Genomic DNA, 24,788 nt, shown 5'->3' with positions numbered 1-24,788 from the left:
TTAAAAAAAAAAATTCCTACCTCACTTTGCTTGATTAAATAACCAAATGCCTTGTCTAAGAGGGCTTCTGTTATACACAGAATTTGACAAGCTTGGGTCACAGCAGCTTTTTAGACAACTACCCTTAAAATGGCAATATGACAATATCTAATGTGTTAGTTATCACCCAGCATCTTGTAGACAGAAGTAATAGAAGGAGATGAAATAGACTCACCATTTTTGTAAATCACTGCATCTTCTTCTTTAATTAACACCTTTTTGAAAGATATGTTCACATTATCTCCCCTGTCCACGGTCATAGTTAAAGTAGCAGGTAGGAAGGATGCTTTTAAAAGAGAAAAACATAAATAAGTAAATAAATATTCACACGTTTCCTCTAATAAACACTAAATCCCAGTGGATGAGACCCTGCATACACCAAGAATCACCTGGCTTTTCTAATATAAAGAGCAATAGTGCATAGTAGACTATATGAGCCTTTTAAAGAATCTAATGAAAGGAATGGTCATTTCCTTTATAAAATGCAATTATATATACACAATATATGATACTTATGATAATTCTATCCTGTAAATGGCTTGGGAAGTAGGGACATTATGATGATTGACATCTGCCATTACACTATATCTAGCTATTAATTATAAATTATATTATTTATGAATCTGCTACCCTTTCCCAGTCCCTGCTATGCTTACTCAAAATGCAAAAGGATTCTAATGGAAAATGAGTCCTCAATGTAGAAAAGACAATACCATCTGCCTACTCAATTTTCTTTAGGTCTTTTTATGAGGTGCTGGTTGTTGCTTTTAAAAAGTGTAACAGCTTTAGAGCACTCCAAGCAAGGAGGAATGGATATAATGCTGCACTTGTTCATGTTATAAAGACTAAAATATTGAAGAGGATAGACACAAATACTTTACCCTCTACTCTTTAATTAACATGTATGAGCTGATTCAGTTGTAGAACTGGCCAGCACTGAGGGAGAAACAGAAAGGATTCTGTATTTGGCTTCTAGTACCACCTGTGACTGCAGACTGTACCGTATGTCAAGCTTGGAACACAACATTGCCTCAGTTGCTTGGGTTACTGGAGAACATGTGTGAATGAAAGTATCTAACATTCTTCTAGCACCAAGTGTCTTTAGTGTACACCATAACCTGCAGAGAATGACTTTCCATGGAATAAGGTGGGGGGTTATCTTTAGGTAGTGTTAAATCCATGTTAAAGATAAATGGATTAACACTACAAGGAGATAAGAAACACATACAACCTTCCTAGAGGACAAGAAATAATGGATGTCAACAGAAGACTAAAAAAAAGAACAGATGAGGACAAAGAAATTTATGGCACAAAAACTACAAATAAAGTAACAGAAGATAAACTAAATGCATGTAAAAAATTATATATACATATATATATGTGTGTGTGTGTATATACAACACACACACACACACACACATATATATATATATATATATATATATATATATATATATANTGTGTGTATATACAACACACACACACACACACACATATATATATATATATATATATATATATATATATATATATACACACACACACATATATTCCTGGTACTGTCCTCATTAACTATACATGAAATAATGTACTAAACTAACTAAAAGAACCCGATCTTGCAGTATTTACATTGGGAAAGTATTTTTAATGCTAGAAGTATTTAGGAATCAAGGTAGTCTTTATGTGGTGAGACAGAGCCATCTAGTAAAATCGTATTAGAAAATCTCAGGGGGCTTTGGGGATAGCATTTGAAATGTAAGTAAAGAAAATATCTAATTAAAAAAATAAAATAAATAAAATATTTTTAAAAATTCATGCATGGGGCTTGTTTATGTACTAACATAAGTCCTTCAAAACCCATGAAAGTAAACACTAACAGTAAAAGGAAGGAGCTGACAGGTCTCCTAGCACAGCGGCAGCTTTCTGAAACCAGCTGATCAGGCAGACCAAAAACTACCAAGGAAAAATACAGACAGCTTGAATAATACCACTAAAGGCCTTCAGAAACTCATGGAACCCAACCCCCAATGGCGTGAATGCTACAAAGCACACCTGCATAAATAAAAGACTCTCTGATAAGAAACCACCTAAATCAGAAATCAACAGCAGAATATCTTGCACTTAGTGGAAAAGTAGCAAAATCCCTACAGCATTTTGGTCCAAGACCAAGTCTAAAATGAAATAAAAAAGGACCTGTCAATGTATCTGTTGGTCAATGTCTTAATTCTTGCTTTATCCTTGACTTTTGGATGGGGGCTGGATTGTAAGACTTTATCAAGTGATTTGTGTATCTCTTTAGCTTAGACAGCTACCTTATTGTGGTGGTTTGAATATCCTTGGCCCAGGGAGTGGCACTATTAGGAGGTGTGGCCTTGTTGGAGGAAGTGTGTGTTATTGTGGGCAATGAGACCCTTCTCCTAACCATGTGGGAGTCATTCTCCTAGTGGCCTTCAGATAAGATGTAGAACTCTCAGCTCCTCCTGAACCATGCCTGCCTAAACTGCCTGGATGCTGCCATGTTCTCATCTTGATAACAATGGGCTGAACCTCTGAACCTGTAAGCCAGCCCCAATTAAATCTTGTCCATGTAAGAGGTGCCTTGGTTATGGTATCTGTTCACACCAGTAAAACCCTAACTAAGACACTTGTGAAAGCAGGAAGTGCCTCTGAACCACAATGAGAAGGCTTTGGTGATGCTTTTGAGGGGTGGGGGTGGGGGGTAGGGAGGGTAGGGGGATAGTGGGTGGGAGTGGAGGGGTTATGTTCTGTGGCTGCTAACTGAAGAAACTGACTTTCCTGTCAGGTCTCCCTTGTACAGTTTTGCCTTGGATGTGTGTGATGCCCAGGGCAAACCTGGAGGGAGCAAAGTATAGAGCAAGAAATAGAGAAGCAGTATGAACAGTGGAAACACAGAGCCTCGGGCATGAATCCATCCTCTGACACACACCAGATTCCTCTGCAAATCCCAGCTTTCTCATCTGTAATCCAGAAGCGAAATCCACCATGAAGGTAGTTATGAATGTGAAGCGGCAGAAGCCAAGCCTCAGGGCGCTCATGATGTCCTTACCAAATAACAATAAATGACATCACTGGAGTGATGAGTCTGTAGTGTGGGTGTGAGTGGCAGGAGCTAAAATGGAAAGAAAGCAGGGACAGGGGACATAGGTGTGGATGGGAGGCTTTAGAGAGTTCCTTCTCATCTTGACAATTTGGCCGCCCTAACACACCAAGTTCTTCCTGACTGTGAGAGACTCCTGTGAGAATGTTTCTGACCATTTCATCTTTTTTACTTTCTCTGCAGTTTGTTTATGTTTTCTCCCCTTTGTGTGGAGATTGTTTAGCTGAGCGTGGGACTTCTCACTGAGCATTGTATTCAGAAAGGAACTCAGAATCCTCGTAGGCTCCATTCCAACGTAGCTTTTTCCCCACCACTCTGGGGCTCTTTTATTATTTCAGACTTGGTCTCTTAGCTCCCTGTTTTCTTAAGGGCACCTTCACACCAAAGGTCTGCAACTGTCTGCCTGCATGAATAGCTCCAAGCTGGTTGTTCTTTGCAAAGTAGCAGCAAAGGAGTCAAATTGTGTGCCGGACTTCAGGCATTTGGAAGCTTGTTATATATTCATCGTGCACTTATCAAGGCCATATGACTTGCCTGGATCACAAGAGCAAGCACCATTTAATAGTGCTGTGGGCCAAACACTGACCTAAACACATTATAAGAGTTTGTTTTTCATAATATCCCTATGACATAAGCACTGCCATTATCCCCGTTTTACAAATGAGACTAAGGTTCAGAGAGTTTAAGTAATCTAGCTCAAGGTCACACATCAATTCCAGGAAAGTCAGGTTTTTTCCTCTTGTTTTGTTTTGCTTGTTAGTTTGTTTTAGTGAGGGAGCTGTGGTGGTTTGAATAGAAATAGACTCATGTATTTGAATGCTTGGCCTATAGGAAGTGGAATTATTTTAAGATGTAGCCTTTTTAGAGAAAGTTTGTCACTGGTGAGGGGGCGGGGGGTGGAGGTAGCCTTTGTGGTCTTAGAAGCTCAAATCAGTCAAATCAGCTGCTGCCTTGGGATCAAAAGGTAGAACTTAGCTCCTTCTCAATCACCATATTTGCATGCCTTCTGTCTTGTTTCCTGCCATGGTGATAATAGACTAAACCTGTGGACTGTAAGCCAGTCACAATGAAATGTTTTCCTTTATAGGAGTTGCTGTGGTCATGGTGTCTCTTCACAGCAGTGAAACCCTAAGACAGGAGCTCTCGGGTTATATGTTAGTGTTCACAAGACTTCTCAGGTCAACCACTTCATTTTATAAATGAGGTTCCTGAGAGCCCTATACTGGAAGATGACATGCGTAAGATCGTCCTGGGAAAAATAAGAACACACACCATTTGTTCAGTTAAGAGCAGGAGGAAAAAGCAGATGAGAGCAAACGTTATATGCAAAGCTGATCTCCCAGATGGAAAGAGCTGAGTCCTTTTTGGGTGGTTTGGGTTCTTAGTGTTAGTGTGAGAGCTGAGACACAGGCTCAGGACCGCACCCATCCACCTCAGCTTGTGTTCTCTAGTCTGCATCCCTACCCCCATCACTCCTGTCTAAGACAGAGATTGTATCCCTTCACACTCTCCTTTCCCTTACACCTCACCAGCTCTTACTCATCCGTCAGTCTGTATTTGTGTGCCTACAGGGCCTTACACATCCTGGAATCCAGGTTAGGTGGCTTCATGGTGACCCTCCAAATACCCTGCCCTTTCCTTGTCACAGCCTTGTTTTCAGGATATGACTCCTGTAGCTCCACTGAGGCTCCAGGAGGGCAGGACCACATCTGTCTTGAAAGACAGAAGCTGCTGATAGCTGCAGCTAGGCCTTGCAATCTCCTAGGTGCAACACTGAGTACAAAAAAGAAAAAAAAAAAACAAAAACAACAAGCTAGCTCCCTGTTTTAATGAGGTCTTAGTAACACTCATTATGCACTTGGAAAAGACTAATTTCCAGATGAATAATTAGTAAAGTTGCCAGAGAAATGTTTTCTGGAAAGTTTCCAATATATGACATACTCAAAATAATTATAGGAAAACATGAATGTGGGCTGAGGCTGCGGGGGGGGGGGGGAGGGTCCCTCAGTAAAGGGCTTCCAGTTTCAGTCCCCAGCACCACATAAACCAGGCATGGTACTGTACTCTTGGAATCTCAATAATTGGGAAGTAGAGCAGAAGTTCAAAGGTCATCCTTAGCTACATACTAACCTTGAAGTCAGCATGGATTACATAAGTCCCTGTCTCAAAAAGAAGAATAAATTTACGTATTTGATTTCAAGACTTTTTTCCTGTCTTTTAAAAAATACTCTAGATGTGTTCTTACTATTTAGATACAGATGACTCCACTATAACCATTTTATAATCATGATTTGGCAGTTTGGTGTTCTTTTGTAAAGTCAGTTCTCAAAATGAATCTAGGAAAAGAAAAACCTTCCATTTCTTCTCCTGGTTCATTCTGAAACAGATCTTTAGATCTAAAACTGTTACAAATTTTGTCTGTAACTCACCACCCAAAAATGAAATCTCTGTTGATGTTTGAGCAGAGTGTTGTTGATTGTTTTGCATGATGATCTCATTGATTAAACAAACAAACAAAACCATTTGGATTGTTGGGGTGTGCAAGCCAATTTAAGCCATGTTTGGCACATCTCAAATGGATTTTCCACTTCCTTCCCAGTAGCATGAGTTAGCAGCCAGGGGAATGAACATATCCTTATCATTCTGTGTTCCTGGACAGGCCTGTGAGTTCCCATGAACGTGTGTACATGTATGCAGATGTGTGTTCTGGTATGCACTCACATGTGGGCTCATGTGATGACAGCTACTGGAGCTGTTCCAGAAAAGAGCTGTCTGATCTTTTCATTGCAATATGGTATCTCACTCACCTGGGGCTTAAGCATTAGCCTAGGCTGGCTAGCTAGCTATCCTAAGGGTTCCTACTGGCTCTGCTCTGCCCTCCAAGCTTTGAGATTGCAAGCATGACATTTTGTTTTGTTTTGTTTTGCTTTTTTTTACAAGAATTCTGGGATCCTTGTAATCACAGGCGAGCACTTTGCTGACAGTGCCATCACCTTAGTCCTCTCAAGATATTTTACTACGGAGCCTAGTGGTAGTGGTGTAAAGACATAGCTTAGAAAGTCTTCCTGATACCACAATCCATACTGCTTTCTCTATGACACATTCTGTGCCCCACCCCCACTGAACGGCCAATAGGAAAAGCAGACCAATCAGCAGTCGAAGATGTTCTTACTGTCCAAATATAGGTGGAAATGTGTCTGTTTTCTATGTGCTCCACAATTAGGACACACCCTAAAATCCTGAGTAGGAAAACTAATTCCTGGGTGTGGCGGTTCTTGCACTTGGGAGGGTGAAGACAGAATGTTGCCAAGAGTTTGCAGCCAGCCAGGGCTACATTGTCTCACAACAAAATGTTGCAGATTATTTGGCCACACTGTGAACTCCGGTTTTTTTACTGAAGAAAGCTGTTTGTAGTTGTAGTGTAGTTCAGCCTTTAATCACACATTTAATCCCTCTGGTTGGAATACAGAGACACCCTTAGAACACACTTTAATACGAAACAATGGAGGAAAAGTTAGTTTGTAGAAGGAAGCATCCATATTTGAAAGCGGTATCTAATTGAGTGGCAGACAAAGTGACAAATCAGAGAAAGAGTTGACAGAATAGGATATGCCCAACTCTCATGAGCAGAGACAGGAAAGGGAAGCAATGGAAAGGGGGTGGGGCCATTGTACAGAGACAGGTTGAATAGAGAGAACAAGAGAGACACAGGTGAAGACAGAAGGAGACAGAGAATGAGATGTAACTAGAAGATCAGAACACATGGCTAGAGTTAGTTTGAGGTCAAGTAGAGCAATTCAGGAGTGGCTCAAAGTGAGAAACCAGATTGAATCAGTCAGCTTGGAGAGGAGTTTGAGTCAGAACAACTGAGTTGAACCAGCCAGCCAGAGCTCAGAAATAACTAGAAAGGATGATTTTAGTCACTAATAAGTCTCAGAGGCTGAACACATTCTAGGCCTAGATTAGATTGTACGGAAGCTAGAAGCTTCCTGGACTAAGCCTAGGTTAGCAGACAGAAGCAGTAAGCCTCCAAGATGGCAATCACCCAGGCAAATAAAAGCTACTTTTATAACAAACAAAACACCAAAATAAAAAACCAAACAACAACAAAGCAGTAAAGTACTACTCTCTACTGTGCTATAAGAGCAGCTGAAACTTGACTTTGAACCAGATAGTGCTAGTCATGTTGAAGCACCTGGAAACAATCTTCATCCTCCTTGATGTTCAAATGAGGAATTCCTCTGACTTTAATTGAAGAACCTGTCCTGACCAGAACACCTAGGCAGACCACAGCTATCTTCCAGTCTCACGTCTCCACTCTTCTGCTCTGGTTCCTGTTAGGGCCTTCAGTAGAAACCTTGTACCTTTAAAGCCAGTGCTCAGACTGAAGAGAGAACTGTTAACACTGAGACTGCTATACAAAGGTCTCTGTAGAAGCCATGATCACAGTTTTTGAACTAGGGACCATGCCATCCCATTTCTACTGTTTATAAGCAGCTTGTGTTGAATTAAGTTACTTTATACAAGTATTATATAAATCAGTGTGCTCCTGGGATCAAGCTTCATATATGCATAGAGACAGACAGATATGTACATATGCAATCTTATTGAAAATTTAACATAACAATGTAGGTATTATACCCATTCCACAGATAGGGAGAAACGAGACCAAAAGAAGTTAACTAACTTGCTTCAAGCTGTACAGCTGGTGAATGATAAAGAATTCAAATCTGGAGGATATAAGTGTAAAAGCTACCCCATCTTAACTATTGCTCACCATTCAAACCTGCCTTGTGTCATTTAACTGAACTTAAAATATCCTGTTCCTCTGGGAGCCAGGTTCATGGTCTGGATGTCTTATTAGTGATAGTTTGTAACTCCCAAAACTCTGTTCAATATGCTCTACATATTACCATTCATATTTCATTAAGAGTGACCTCATGAGAGCCCCAAGAGGGAATGTTGACACTTTACACTCTAAGTGAATGGGGCACAAATCTCAGATGATCATCATTAGGAATGTGGAAACTCAGCAAATGACACAGGCTTTACACAAATCAAACCCAAATGACATGTGAAAAATAACAGAGCTGCCCATCAGCCATGATAACTTTGGCACACCTCATATCCCTTTGTTCAACCTCTGCTCCCCCTGTGGAGAGCTGCCACCCTGGGAATGTCTGCCCGGCGCTTTTCCCACTTGCCCTGATGTCATTTAAAGGTGAACAGTATAGTTTTGCTTTTAAAAAGAAAACTCCTTTGTTTGTGAGGAATCGAGATTTTTATCACTTTTGACCTTACATTGAGCTTGCTGCCTCCAAATATTTTACTTAGTGAACTTAGCAAATTCAAAGGAATGATTTCAGGTGGATGTCAGAGAGGGGCTGACTCTGAATTCTTGCTACTCAGGGTACAGTCTGTGGTAGGGTGGCACGTGTCTCTGGGCCCTTTGGTTCCAACACAGGAGTCCCAGGGCTTGCTTAGCAAATTTCAGAGCCAAAGTCTCCATTTGGAAAGAGCCACAGGTGACTTGTATACACATTCAAGGATCTAAAAGGCCCTGCAAGAGCCAGGGAGACGGTTCAGCAGGTAAAGGCAGTTGCTGCCAAGTTTGGCCACCTAAGTTTGATCCCTGTGCAGATCAAATGTGGAGAGAGAACACCAACTTTATAAAGTTGTCCTCTGACCTCTACACCTATGCTGGTATGGTCACACACACACACACACACACACACACACCCCACCCGACAATCAAAACTAAAAGAAATAAAAGCCCTGCAGATTCTAAAATCAAAATGTGCAGAAGTATGCAATTTACCTGCATCAGCTTTGTCATTTAGAATAAATCCCTGAGAGGTATGGAATATGGATCAGTGGTTAAGAACACTTGTTCTTGCAGAGGGCCTGGGTTCCGTTCTCTGCACTTACATGGTAGCTCACCACTGTCTGTAACTCTAGGAACAGGGACCCTCTTCTGGCTTCTGCAGGAAGCAGGCACACATATGGTGCACAGTCATACGTGTAGCAAAACACAGTTGCACATTAAAAAAAAAACTTTTAAAAGAAAAAAAATAACCCCTTGAAAGTACTAACAACCTCTTTATTTCATGAAGTGACAAACCTCGAGTTCTGTGCTTAGGCAACAAAAACTTTACAAGGATGCCTTTATTTGAGGCATCACCCATTCCAAGAAGGTGGCTGATGGGTGAGGGGTCAAATCAGTCCTTTGAGATCAAGGCAAGGTCATCACAGCATGAAATCTGTGCCTGCCTCACAGAAGACAGCAGCAAATCCATCAGACACATCCATGTCCAGGAGCCTCGGGGCACATCACTGATTAATGCTCTCTCTCTCTCTCTCCCTCCCTCCCTCCCTCCCTCCCTCTCCCTCTCCCTCTCCCTCTCTCTCCCTCTCTCTTTTTTTCTCAGAAGGTTCTCAAAATTCTCCCTCAGTATGCTAATATTTTTTGAATGGAGCCTGGGTGCTCAACCACTAAAAGAGAAGCATGGTCCCCTTCCTAGAATGGTGACTTACAAAGAGGGTCACAGTTTCTCATTCTTTTTTTAAAACCATGCTCTTCACATTGTTAGTTTGCAGGACTCCTCACTCAGACTCTAAGCTCAGCTATTTGACTTCCCCAGGGCAATAAAAGACAGGTTAGTAATAGCATGCAGGTCCCAGTGTAGAGTTCAAGAAGTCCCAAGTTTGCATTTGTTCTCTTCCCCCTCTTTCATCTCCGTGAGAACATACCTGGGTTAGTCTGCTATAGACAATAGACATACTGAGCCAAGCCAAGTTCCTCCTGTCAAGGTCAGTCCTATAAAGCTAATTAGCACTACACAGTTTTTAAGCCCAATTTTTTTTAAGCTACAAATGTTTTTAGCTGTGTTTCTACTTATGGTTATGTTACATAAAATTTTGTTCAAATATTTAATTAAATAAATCACTAATACTGATTAATAATGATTCATAATGATTATATTATATAATTGTTTTGTTTATCTAACTATATTGCATTTATATAACTATAAATTATATCAAATAAATAGTAATAATAAATAATTAAAAAGTAATTGTTTAAAATAAAAACATCATTGATACAAGAAACCAATTAAATTGGGTTACAGGTAGATACTTCCCATTGAATTTGTCTATTTTTAATTAATTTGTTAATTTTAAGGAATTTTTAGATTATCTATGTGTATGAGTGCTTGTCTGCCTGTCTGTCTGTCTGTCTGTGGCCTGTTGCCCTCGGAGGTCACAAAAGCACATTGGATGGTTGTGGTCCACATGTACATGCGTGTTAAGAATGAAATCCAAGCCAGGCAGTGGTGGCACATGCCTGGGAGGCAGAGGCAGGCAGATTTCTGAGTTCAAGGCCAGCCATGTCTACAAAGTAAGTTCCAGGACAGCCAGGACTATACAGGGAAACCCTGTCTCAAAAAAAAAAACCAAAAAAAAAAAAAAAGTCCTGGTCTTCTGAGAGAGCAACAACTGTTCTTAACCTCTGAGCCATCTCTTCAGCTCTCTCTCTCTCTCTCTCTCTCTCTCTCTCTCTCTCTCTNCTCTCTCTCTCTCTCTCTCTCTCTCTCTCTCTCTCTCTCTTTCTGTGTGTGTGTGTGTGTGTGTATATATGTATGTTCTGAGTGTGGGTATGTACAAATGCATGCAGATGGCCTCAAAGGCCCGAAGAGAGTGTCAAGATATTCACTGGTGTTACAGGCACTGTGAGCCTCGAGATGTGGGTCCTAAGAACCTTGCCCAGCTCTTCTACAAGATAAAACGAGAGCTCCAGACTGCTGGGCCAGATTTCCTGCTACCTTTCTGAAAAAATATCTTAGAGCATATTTTCCTTTAAAACATTAACTACCTTTAGGAGTATGTATAAACAGACCAAAAAATAAAATAAATAAAATACATGAGCAATGTTAAAATAGGCAATATTCTTGGTAAAGACATTTTCATATTATATACATGCAGTATAATTATATGTGCATAATGTTATGAATCAATTTGAATATACAATATATTTCATTTATATTATCAACTGGGCATGATATATATAATAAGAGTTTGGCCTGACTGGTCCCAGTTTAGGGAGAGGGTTAGACTGGGCTGTATCTTCTATCTCTAACATTCTGTGTAGGAGAGATAAGCAACTCTGAGGAAGACAGTGCCTTCAGTTTCTACACTCAGGCAGTCTGGGCAACCTCAAAGACAACAGAGGTCAAATGTGTGTGTGTGCCCCACTGAATCCAAGCTGTTCAGCACTTAGAGCATGTTACCTTGTTGACGCATCTTCATGGTCCGTATCCTTATAGCCTGTCCTCGAACTCGACCTTCACAGAAATAAGCACCGTTAATCTTACTGGCCTTTTCTCTCTTCCAAACAACTTTTTTCGCCCATTCTCTGGTCACATCTTGAGTAACCTCCAGTGGATCTTGGTGCTGATTCATTAAGGCTTCAAAGTCCCTTCCTATGGTGATGGGCTCATGGGGGTGCCACCCAGAGGCAATGCAGGTGAGGGATGTTTCAGCATCAGACACAAGAGGTAGGGAATTGATCAAGATCAGGTCCATGGCGCCTTCTACTACTCCTAAAAAGAAAAAGAGAGGATGATACATGGCAGCCATTAACATGACTCCTCAAGTAAAGCTCCTCTTGCCTAAAGCCTCATTTAAAAACAGTCATTGGTTCTCTTGGGGTCTGCAAGGGATATGTCCTATGGGCAGGCACCAATATGTAACACTATTGCTGATGTCATGTTGTGCTTGCAGTCAGGAGCCTAACATGGCTGTCCTCTGAGAGGCTCTACCAGCAGCTGACTGAGACAGATGCAGATACTCACAGTCAAGCATTGGACCGAAGTCAGAGACCCCTATGGAAGAGTAGGGGAAGGACTGAAGAAACTGAAGGGGATGCCAACCCCATAGAGAGACCACAGTCTCAACTAACCCAGACCCCTGGGAGCTCTCAGAGACTAAGCCACCAACCAAAGAGCATACATGGGCTGGTCCAAGGGCCCCCTGTACATGTAGCAGACAACTTATTTGTCTGGCCTCAATGGGATACACCTAATCCTGTAGAGACTTGATGCCACCCTTAGGGAGTTACCCTCTCAGAGGTGAAGGAAAGGGGGATGGGGAGAAGAACTCTGCAAGGGGGGACCTGGAGAGGGTAACATTAGGGATATAAATAAATAAAATAATGAATTAATAAAAAATAGTTATATGAACAATCATTTTAAAACGTTCTGATCATGTGCCTGTATCCCACTGGACAGAATCAAAATTCTTTACCAAGGAATCAAGTCCTTTCATCTGCTAGACCTTACTTCTTCCACTTCCCCACTGCATACCTGATCTGCAATAGACTTGAACATATCGTGTGTGTGTGTGTGTACAAGTATGTATGTATATGCTCTATTATATTGATTGAGGCATAGTTAGGCATTAATTAAATGCTTGCTCAATTAAGCTAAGAAATGAAGATAGTATAATATTATTAATAAATTATCATTATTAGTTTTTAATTAGTGAATTGATTTTATAATACTGCCCACTAAGCACACTAAAGGTCTACATCAACAACTATATCCACTTATGCTAACTTTATAGACCTTCATTTTCAAAATATTATTTAAAAAAACTCAGAAGAGGGGGGGCGACAAAATGTGTCAGTGTCACAATAATGGTGACAAAAGAGACTTCCTCTTGGAGTAGTTTAGACCAAGAGCAAGGCCATCCCTCTCCCTATGAAAAATCTGTGTGAAACTTGGCCTGGAGTCTGTCCGTATTACCAGGCTGATATACATGTCTTACTTGTGTCTGTCCTAGCTGTCTGTCTATTTCCCCTGTTGTAACAAAGGGCTCTGCTCGGTATTTATTGAACAGCACAGAAAGCATGGTAGGGGAAGGCATGTGGGATACTTTCAGTCAGTGAATTTTAAGAGTTGTACAAGGGGGAAACGTTACTTTAGTACTCCAGAATAGCACCTAAAACCACGTGTAGATATAATCAACCTACATCCATGTTGCTCTGAACTGTTATAGTGTTTGTTGTTTAAGGTTGTTCTCAACCCGATGGCTGCTTTCAGCAAATTATTACCACAGTATACACACATAATGTATATTATTCATAGTCAGGGGTGTGGAGAGTACCTAGTTAAGATTAAAACTATGCATTCCCTTAGGGTATAAAAGCTGATTGCATGGGAAATCCAAGGCAGGGTAAGGGTCACTTACATTGTTTTCTTAAAGGCAGGTTAAACCAGTTAGAAGGCACAGTACACAGTAGGACAGCAGATTGAATACATAGACTTAAGTAACCTCAAAGTATATTACAAACTTAGTTGTAGTCTGGCAAAAGTTCAGTCTCTTCAAAAGCAGGAGATATTTTCAGAAAAATATTACTATGGTTCCACACTAAATTCTTATCGAGATTAGCGAGATGATGACTAGGGAACACTTCATCTCCCTCTGGGCTCATTTACATCATCTTTACAGTGGTGCTGGTAAGTCCTTTGCCCCATAAAGACTAAATACCATAAAATACTTACAGTTCTTATAGGTGATGTCAGTCATACAACACACACACACACACACACACACCTAGCACCTGATGACCATAATTCATTTCCTTTTACTCTATTTCCTGAATGCCTAACACTAAACCTCACCCCCACTGACTGACTGACCTTTAACATTTATTTAAGAAACAAGAAAAGCACATTTACATTTTAAAAACTGAAAATCTGGATTAGGGGAATAAATCAGTGGTGGAATGCTTGCCTGCCTTACCTGAGGCCCTGGGTTCAGTCCCAAGCATGGGGCAGGGTTATCTAGATGGACTGACAGACTTAGAAAAAATAATGTCTGTTGGGCCCCATTTTGGCCCTGGTTTGGGCCCTGAGGACAAACCCAAGCCTGGCTCAAGTTTTGAGACCTGTCTCAGTCACTCCTGTATAGGGGAGACTCAGCAAGACTTGTTTAGCCCTGCCTCTGCCCTGCCATTGCTGATGTAGAGCTTTGCCATTGGCCCTGTCAGTCACTCCATACCATCTGCCACCCTTCCCCACCTCCTAAGTCATCTTACCCCACCACTAATCCCCCTCTCGAACTTTTTTTTAAGATTGATTTATTTAATGTATATGAGTACACTGTAGCTATCTTCAGACACACCAGAAGAGTGCATCAGATCCCATTACAGATGGTTGTGAGCCACCATGCAGTTGCTGGGAATTGAACTTAGGACGTGTGGAAGAGCAACCAGTGCTCTTAACCGCTGAACCATCTTTCCAGCCCTGTTCCAAATTTATATAAGAGGATGATGCCATAAAGTTGAGTTCCTGCTTTGACAAGACTCCTGGGCTCAGTGTGTTTCTTCTGGGCCATCAACACTCACCATCCCGCTCAGCCCCGGAGAGACCCTGGCGGACGGGGACCTTTCTCCTCTCCCGTGGACCTGCCGGCAAGGAGCCGGCAACATCTTTGTTGTTGTTGATTATGATGTTATTGTTTTGCTTTCTCTGATTTTCTCTACCCATTCTTATGCCCCTCTTCCTACCTCCTTCACTCCCAGTCCCGCCCCTTTATCCAGTTTCTCTTGCCTTTTAATTCTTAGATTACAAGGAGACAGAAACAAATGTCGTCATTTTTACAGAATATCACAGAAAGGTGGCCACGGATCAGAAGCAGACTGGAGTTTATTTTCCAGACCTTGCTTGAGCACCAAGCACAGTACTCGTCGTACAGTTTGGTTTCCAGGTCGGTTGCCAGTAGTGTCCTGAGGATTTCCTTACTAGGAGGTTCTTTATCTGATTAACTAGAAAGAAGAACTTCAAGGCCAACTCAATATAAGTAGGACTTGTAGTTAGTTACATTTCATGCATGAGGACGAGAGGACATGGACCTAGCATAGTTTTCCAAGCTTAATCTTGAAGCATCCCTCTTCTAACCTCAATTGTAAGATCTCTGGGAAACAGGAAGTTAGAGATAATGTTTTAGCTTCATTTTGTTGCTTTGACCAAGAACAACTTTGAAGGAAGAATTTACACTTCTGGGTCAAGGTTGATCATTAAGGGCATGTAGGGCATGTAGGGCAAACGTTAAGCGGATCCAGTGGAGGGATGCTCCCTGCTCATGCTTAGCTAGCTTTCTTACATAGCCAGGACCTTTTGCCTCAGGACTGGGGCTGTGTGGGCTGGGCCCTCTTCCCTCAAGTAAGCAAGACAACCCTCCACAGACATAGCCATGAGTAAGGCTGATTCAGGCAGTTCTTCAGTTGGAACTTTTCGGATGGCTCGAGACTGCATACAATTGACAGTCAATGCCAACCCAGACAGATCACAAAATTGTTGCGGATAGGATGAGCCAGAAAAATCTCAAAGTGAAATCACAGCCTCCAAAAATAGCTCCAGCTCATGCCTCCTCTTCCATACACAAAGGCAGCCAAGCCCCTGACTGAGTGCACCTCACCTCCTGCTGTCCTCATTTTAGGCATGGCCCACAGAAGGTCTTCCTCAGGAAGGAAACACTCTCATTCCTCCACTGCAGTTCCATCTAGCCCCATTTCTAGGCCCAGTCAACGGACTCGCCAAAAGCATGAGATCTGCTCTCCTGCTCTCACTGGCACTGAGCAGAGCTCATTTTACAGCTTTAGGAAATAACAGACAACACACTTGGCTTGAAAAGACCGGCTAGGTCTGCACCAGGTCTGCACGGTCTTGTCCCTCTCAGCTACTTCTCCTCACTTTCAGTGCTGAAAAATGGAATCGTGTACTCGGGAGTCTGAACTTGGTTGGATTTTGTCACCTTTTTCAATATATCAATTTTATCAGTCTTCTTGCATCTGTGAGGTCTGCTGTCATCACTAACAGGAACCGTTTATTGACAGAGTCAGACCTTTTATGCTGGAGCTGGAATTACATATATGGGCTCTTGGGAAAAAAAAAAAACATCTACTAGCTTCCTAGAATATATATATATATATATATATATATATATATATATATATGTATATATATATATATACACACACACACACACACAAAGATACACATACGTCTGTTTAGTTTTCTCAAAGTAAGATCTATGTATGTGTCTAAATAACTTTTAGAAGGTGATACATGAAAAAAAGTACAGGGTTTACCTAGCAGGGGAATACTGAGTGGTCAGGAGGAAATGCTGACAAGAAATCTTTTGCCATGTACTTAAATGTGCAAAATTACCTACACATAAAAAGTAAATGTCAAAAGAGTAGATGTCATTGCACTCCCCTGAAGAAGGTCAGGAGCCACAAACAGCTCTTCTGGAGGAGGCCCTCACGACTCCTGTCACCGCCATGTCGTAGAAACCTTTGAGAAGCAGCAGCAAACTTTTCCTGGCATTTAACATCCACACTGACAAGTGGCTTTTGCTTTTACTTCCATTACATGGATGGGAAATGAACACATTTCTATGGGGTGTCGAAGAAAGAGGACTCTGGTCTCACCAAGAGGACTGTGAGGCATAATGTGTGGACCCCAGTGTAGCATCCACCTTGGGGGCAAGAGCCCAGACAGGATGCAAAGGATAGAGAATGCAGCCATCTTCTGGCCAGCAGTCTAGAAACAAGCTCCGTGAAGATCAGGAGTAACTGAGGAGAATGAGAGCCAACAGAGTGGTCCACCACTTCTGGGTCCTCACACAAAGACCACTGGCTGCAGAAGCCATAGCATGGGTGGGTCCAGGACGAAATGAATCGATAATACCTTTTTATTGTTAATAGTTTATATACCAAAGGGGGAAAGGGCTATAGATATACGTGTCTCTTCACTTATCCCCTTACCCACTTACTTTCTTAACTCACATTTAAATGACACATGTTCTATTTCAGTTTTTGCAGTGATTACATAGAATATGACAGCACACAGAGATGCTGGGGACAGGGAAAGCTTACAATCTAATTTAATAAAGAGAAAGAGGATGGTAGTTAGATTTCAGAGTATAGGGCAGAGGCCCCTTGCATTGGGCATGACTGTAGCCTATGGCTTCTTTAAAGTCTTTTTTAAAAACTATATCTTGTGTGTGTGTGTGTGTGTGTGTGTGTGTGTGTGTTGGCATGTGTGACATGTTGCATATGTAGAGGCTAGAGGACAACTTGTAGAAGTTGATTTTCTTCTACCACGTGGATTCCAGGATCAAAGTCAGGTCATCAGGCAGCAGCAAGAGCCTTTACTCAGGGATACATCTTGCAGGCCTGTCAAAGAAGCCTTCTACAGATGCTATGGGAGACATGGTAGCAACAGCACAGCTCGTGAAACACACAGCACATGTTGCAAAGAATATTTTCCTGAGAAAGCTGTCAAAAGGCAGATCTTTCAGGACTGAGGAGATGGCACAGTGGGTATGAGCCAGCCTCAGGAGGACCTGAGGCATTGAGTTAGAAACCCAAATGCCCATGTAAAAAGCCAGACATGACCCTGTGTGCCAATAATTGCAGCAGTCGGAGTACAGATGCATGTATACAGGTGTGTATACATGTAAATATACATGAGTGTCAGGAACATAGGTTAACCTCGGGTGCTATTCCTCCAGAGCCACCCCCTTGTTGTTTGAAATGGGGTCTCTCAATGATACCTGGTTTATTGATTAGATTAGGTCCATTGTCCAATCAAGCCCTAGGGATCTGCCTGTTGCCACCTCTCCAGCTCTGGGCTTACGAGAATGTAGCAGCACACCTGACTTAATTTACGTGGGTACTGGAAGTTGAACTCGGGTCTCCATGCTTACCTAGCAAACACTTTACCAACTGAGCTATCTCTCCAACTCCTCCTTTTGTTTTGAATCATGCTGGGACTTGGACTCAAGGCCTTCTGAATGCTTGACAAGCATTCTAGTGAGTTATATCCCCAGACCTTAACATTTGTTTTCACGCTTCGATTTTCTTCCACTTGTTATTGCTTTGCATGGTAATTAACAACACTATGGAAATGAAAATCTTTTTCTTTAGAAGTAGTCACAGGATGACTTTGGACCTGAATCAACACCTGTATAGTCAAATTAAATTGAACTCAAACTTGGAGAAAGAGTCATGCTTTTAAACTTGACTTCAAGGAATCATTATTTTTTATTCTCTTAAAAGGGGCTTATGAAGTTTCTGAGAATACAACGGAGTAATGTGACAGAATGAGTTCCAACCTGCCTCCTTCCCACATGTGCAGTCACAGTCTTCCTGGGCTGCTCAAATCTTCCTGTGTTTTTAAACTTAGACTCAACATGTGATTTTTATTTGACAAGAAGAATGATACTGCTTTATTAAACATATTTAAAAGTCATCAATTTTAACTCCTTTTCAAACAGATGAATGAAAGCTTCAGTCATGAATGTCAATGAGAATTTACTCCACTGTGAAACAGCAATAGCATACTCTATAAAACATACTCCATTGAGGACACTCCATAGAGCACACTCCAGACTCAGTGGCACACAGCTCTAATAATCAGCTTCTGATGAACTGAAGGACTGGCAAGCTCAGAGGACATTAAATGACTCTCCATTTGTAACAGAGAAAGGTATCTGAAAGTCACGTGCATTTCAAATGACTATTAGTTCTATCTTATCCCAAAGCACTTCAAAGACCAGGTGAAGGGCAATGAACCCCAAAAGGCCTTAGCTAAAAGCAGTTTTGAAATTTAGATCCCTGTAATGAGCCAAGGAAACAAAGATAATGCAAAAGCTACGTAGAACTGTTGGGCAATTGGTTGAAGAAATTATAAGAGGAAAATTATCCATAAAATATGTATGTCCATTAAATAAACACTGTTTATTTATTAAATGGTAGGCCTTGGAGATTACAAATCTCCCATGGCTTACAAAGATAAAAACAGATATGAAAAATTAATCACACTGATGAATATAATACGAGTACCATGATAGGAAATTGCACACCTCTATGAGGTGGTTTAATAGTAAACTTAAGACCTGACTGGCATGGGAAGAGGAGAGTTTGTAGATGTTTAGAAAAGCAGTTACTCTAAGACCCTGGTGACCTGTAAGATCCCAGAGATTCGTGTAAAAGCAGAGAGAACTAACTCCATAAGTTTGTCCTCAGACTTCCAGCCACAGCCCGTGGTTCATGTACATGGGCACATAGATACACACACACTAACAATATAAATAAGTATATTTCTAGAATAAAGCAAAACAGGATTCAAGTTACTGAGGCTATGCAAGACATAAAAAGACAGAACAATTTTTCCAGAAGAATAACTACTGGTCAGGAGGTTTTTTTTTTTTTTTTTTTTTTTTTTTTTTTTTTTTTTTTTTTTTTTTTTTTTTTTTTTTTTTTTTTTTTTTTTTTTAATGGTTAGAAGGATTGCCTTCTGAAATCTTCTTAAATTTGTCCTAACGTGGACATTAAATTATACTTGTTGAGGCAAAAGACACTGTCAATAAGACAAAAAGACCTCCAACAGATTGGGAAAGGATCTTTACCTATCCTAAATCAGATAGGGGACTAATATCCAATATATATATAAAGAACTCAAGAATGTGGACCCCAGAAAATCAAAAAACCCCATTAAAAATGGGGCTCAGAACTGAACAAAGAATTCTCACCTGAGGAATACTGAATGGCAGAGAAGCACCTGAAAAAATGTTCAACATCCTTAATCATCAGGGAAATGCAACTCAAAACAACCCTGAGATTTCACCTCACACCAGTCAGAATGGCTAAGATCAAAAATTCAGGTGACAGCAGATGCTGGTGAGGATGTGGAGAAAGAGGAACACTCCTCCATTGTTGGTGGGATTGCAAGCTTGTACAACCACTCTGGAAATCAGTCTGGCGGTTCCTTAGAAAATTGGACATAGTACTACCGGAGGATCCAGCAATACCTCTCCTGGGCATATATCCAGAAGATGTTCCAACCGGTAAAAAGGACACATGCTCCACTATGTTCATAGCAGCCTTATTTATAATAGCCAGAAGCTGGAAAGAACCCAGATGCCCCTCAACAGAGGAATGGATACAGAAATTATGGTACATTTACACAATGGAGTACTACTCAGCTATTAAAAAGAATGAATTTATGAAATTCCTAGCCAAATGGATGGACCTGGAGGGCATCATCCTGAGTGAGGTAGCACAATCACAAAGGAACTCACAGAATATGTACTCACTTTTAAGTGGATAGTAGCCCAAAACTTAGGATANCCAAGATATAAGATACAATTTGCTAAACGCATGAAACTCAAGAAGAATGAAGACCAAAATGTGGACACTGTGCCCCTTCTTAGAATTGGGAACAAAACACCCATGGAAGGAGTTACAGAGACAAAGTTTGGAGCTGTGATGAAAGGATGGACCATCTAGAGACTGTCATATCCAGGGATCCATCCCATAATCAGCTTCCAAACGCTGACACCATTGCATACACTAGCAAGATTTTGCTGAAAGGACCCAGATATAGCTGTCTCTTGTGAGACTATGCCGGGGCCTAGCAAACACAGAAGCTGCTTGTGGACGTTGTACATCGTGGTGCGGAGCCTAGTGCGCACCACGATGTACAACGTCCACAAGCAGGTTAACGCCAGGGCCAAAAAAAATGGGAATGGGTGGCTAGGGAAGTGGGGGGGGGGTATGGGGGACTTTTGGGATAGCATTGGAAATGTAATTGAGGAAAATACGTAATAAAAAATTAAAAATAAAAAAAGTATACTTGTTGCATCCTAAAACCTATGGTAAGTTACTTTTAGAATGTTTCTGCCTTCTAGTCTCCTTGGAAGGAACCCAGTTCCCCAAGCCTGTTTTCCACAGCATTACCCCTTTCCTTTTTGTTCTCTGTGATCCTTTTATATATACACCAAGTGTTTGAGCAATGGCTTCATCCTCAAAGTTTCCTCCAAGATATTAGACATCTAACAGGATGATACCACAATGCACAAGACTGGAAATAACAAAGGAAATTACTAATATATAACTAGGAGTTGACAATCGGGTAAGTGCACTGTGGAAGTGACTGGACCGTGTCCCTACAGCAAACTATTTTTATCCAGGAGTTGTGCCAAGCCAGTTTCTTCCAGGGGCATTCCCACTTTCTATCCCTGCTTTCTAGCCAAATGAGGTCCTTGTCTGTCTGATAGAAAAAAAAGACATTTTCTCCCCATACAGAATAAATAAATAAATAATATGGGTTAGTTGTAACTAGCATCAGACAAGCTGAGTATCCATACAGATAGATTTCATTGGACATGTTGGACGTTTGACATCCTGGGAGATATCAGAGTTGGAAGGAGTGTGGTACTATCAAGCTGGGGACCGTTTTTAAAACCAGAACCTTGGAGTTATCTGATAGAAGCTGAACATTTTACGACAAAAAGGAAAGTGATCTGTAGTAGCACAAAGTAAAGCTAAAGCCAGTCCTCAAGTTCTCACTTTTTTCTGTCACCCTTTCTCTCACTCCAGGGCGATCAAATAAGTGACCAAAGATATATTGAGGGTTGGGGAATTTCGAGCAGTTACAAATCTGTCAGCATAGCACCAAGAGAAACTAGGACGATGGAGAAAAGAGACTGAAGAGAAGTAATCAAAAAGTAGGAAAAGATGGACAGCAAAAAGTATAGGAATACTCAGGGATAAGATATCCAAGCCCGACGATGATGGCCTGCCTGATCCAGCTTGACTTTTATGGTTTGAGGATGAGCTGCCTTCTCCATAGCCTCTTGGGATGAATGTTTAGACCTCCATTCACCATGCTGTTTTGGGGAGGTGTTGGAGGAGGTAGAGACTTGCTGGGGGAAGTTGGTCACTGGGAGCATGCCTCTGAAGGTTGTGCCTGGTCTCCAGCTCCTTCCTCTCTCTGCTTCCTGTGCTTAGGATGTGAGTAACCTCGCCCACTTGCTCCCACCACATCATGTGCCACTTCACCACTGTCACTGAATAGACAAAGACATGAACCACAGACTTAAGACCTCTAAAGTCATGAGTCAATTGAAATCGGTGTTCTTCTAAGAAGCCTTCTTGTTGATTTGGTCACAATGAGAATAAGACTAACATTGAGACAAATTCCCTCACTGAACCTTGTTTATTCATTACCAGGAAATGTGTGGTGTGGCACGACTCTGTTTGGACTCAACCACTTTTAGTTTCTGGCCTCTTCTGCTACCTAAGTAGCCTTCCAAATTCCCTAATCTTCTATGCTGCCCTAAAAGGTGTATGTCATCATCCAGAAGAAGAAACCTCTGTTCTTCATGACAGCACACCCTTAGCTCTTCATCATCCTTTTCATTAGCTCCTAATAAAGACAACAATTTCATGGCTTGGCTTGTATGTGTATTGGTGTATGCACGCACACACATCCACACACACACAAAGAGCAGCTAAAATCTCCCACTGAAAACTTATTACAGGAACAAAACAAGGAAATGAGTTTACCATGAAAGCAATTGAGAATCATGATGGTTGCTGAGATTGCCAAAAGAAAATCTAGGCCACCTGGCAGGCTTACTAGTATGCTGTTCAGGAAAGAAAGCTACCATTTGTATTATATATTAAACAGGAAACATTATGCTATAGCCTTTACAAACACTATCAATAAGAAAGTGTCACGATGTTGAAAAAAAGGCATTCATAGTCCATTTTGTAGGTTAAAAAAATTAAAATCTCAAGCCCAACATGGTAGTGTACAGCCTATAATCTTAGCACTAAAGAAGACAGAGGTGAAAGATCATGAGTTTGAAGGGTTTTGTCTCAAAAAAGAAATAAACAAAGAGAAAGGAAGAATGAAAAAAGTAAAGGGAGAAAGAACGACTCACAGATGCTCAATAAACCCAATATCATGTCACAGAAATATGAAATTTTGAACTCATATACACATATCTCATTGGTAGTAAATATACTATAAGTCACCATGCTCCACTGCAAATACCATGAAGAAATCTAGTTTACACATCATTCTACATCTAACAATTAATACAATGCTTGGGAGATAATTGATATAGGTCACACATTAACAAAGGAACAGGTTAACAATGAATGAGACTAGATGCTGAAGAATGGCTCATTCAGTAAAGTGCTTGATAACTAAGCTGGATGCAATGACATTCACTTGTAACACTGGAGCTAGAGAGATAGAGATAGGTGGTTCCTTGGGTCTCAATAGCCAGCCAGCCAAGTTTAATTGGTGAGCCCAGAGGAACAAGAGACTGTTTCCAAAAATAAAAAGGTACATCATGTCTTCGAAACAGCACTCAAGGTTGTCTTTGACCTCCACATGCAGACCCATACCCACAAACATGCATGTGCACCTACTCACACAAACACTCACATACATACACAAAAAATGAGACTATCATAAGTATATTCAATAAATACTTCAGTACTGGGTTTTGTGCTACATTTTGTGGGTGGAGAAAAGAATAGAATATAGTCTCTGTCTCAAACAGACTTAGTCTGTACACTCAAAGGCATGAAAATAATCAAAACCATGAAGGAAAATACTGACACATTTGACCATGGAAAAAGCCAAAAACCTCTCTGCAACTAGAGTATTATGTAAAGAAGTTTTTCACTTGGTGGCAAACATTGTTACACATAACCCTTGACGATAATGTCCAGCTAGTCAAACTGTCAGGCACAGGGATCCTAAGTGGGGCGGAAGCAGTGTGAACACTCACTGCTCACATACTTAATACTCCACTTCCTTTATATTTTTTATATTTTTAAAGTAAAAATTAAATAGAAAAGAACACACAACTAACCAAATTAATGAGGGGTTCTAGCTTACCCCTGACTTGTCTGTCCCCTTCCTTAGAGAGTGAAGCAGTAGAGAAAAAAAAAAAAAACTATGCTTTGCTCACCTTCACCTCTGCAGTGCCCAAGCACTGTCTACAGATTATAGATATGTTTAATATGATTGGGTTGTGTAGCATGTAATTTTATAAATCCACCCTAAGCCCAGCTAGGATCCAGGACCAACAGCTGCCCTGGTCTCACTCAGCACTCACGCTAGCTCTCCTGGTCTTCTTCCCTTGCTGCTGGCCCTGGTTGCTGAGGCTATTTATAAGCTACATGCCTAGTGTAGGGCAGATATATCACTACACTATTCTATGGCCCAACTATGAGATCCCTAGCTACTTACAGCTCCTCCAGGCCACGTGGGTCTGCTCCATCTTCCACCTCATTTTTCTCCATCTTCTCTCTCCGTCTCCGCCCCTTTGTCTCTGTCTTTCCTTTCTCCTTCTCTAAAACTTCCAGCCCTGCCTTTCCCTTCCATTGGCCAGTCACAGGCTCTAGACTTTATTTTCAATTAAATTGGGGATCAGGTTCTCATGGAATCACCTGAGCAGGTGATCCGCTCCAAGGAGGGAGGAGGGGGGAAGGGCACGATTAGCCTCAAAATACAAACAACACCAAGGCAATCCACAAGGTTGAATTGGAAGAACTACAGCAGCCACCAAGTGCAATTGACTTTAAACCCAGTGTACTGGTTAGTTTTGTGTCAACTTGACACAGCTGGAGTTATCACAGAGAAAGGAGCTTCAGTTGAGGAAATGCCTCTATGAGATCCAACTGTAAGGCATTTTCTCAATTAGTGATCAAGGGGGAAAGGCCCCTTGTGGGTGGGACCATCTCTGGGCTGGTAGTCTT

The 24,788-nt window shown here is 41.2% G+C and overlaps 1 protein-coding gene across 2 annotated transcripts in view; it reads right to left on the bottom strand.

The window, feature by feature from the left end:
• The window catches only part of Tek (TEK receptor tyrosine kinase), a 116,766-nt gene that overhangs the window by 62,888 nt on the left and 29,090 nt on the right, over window positions 1-24,788 (bottom strand). For both annotated transcript variants that reach the window (XM_021160928.2, XM_021160929.2), the window contains exons 2-3: window positions 11,443-11,754; window positions 215-325 (exon numbers count right to left, since the gene is read on the bottom strand). In XM_021160928.2, coding sequence (XP_021016587.1) covers window positions 215-325; window positions 11,443-11,754 — 423 coding nt within the window. The remainder of the gene's footprint in view (window positions 1-214; window positions 326-11,442; window positions 11,755-24,788) is intronic.

Source organism: Mus caroli, chromosome 4 (genome assembly GCF_900094665.2).
Source record: "Mus caroli chromosome 4, CAROLI_EIJ_v1.1, whole genome shotgun sequence".
Lineage (NCBI taxonomy): Eukaryota > Metazoa > Chordata > Mammalia > Rodentia > Muridae > Mus > Mus caroli.
Note: the sequence above shows the minus strand (reverse complement) of the source record. Positions and strands in the feature narration are given on the sequence as shown.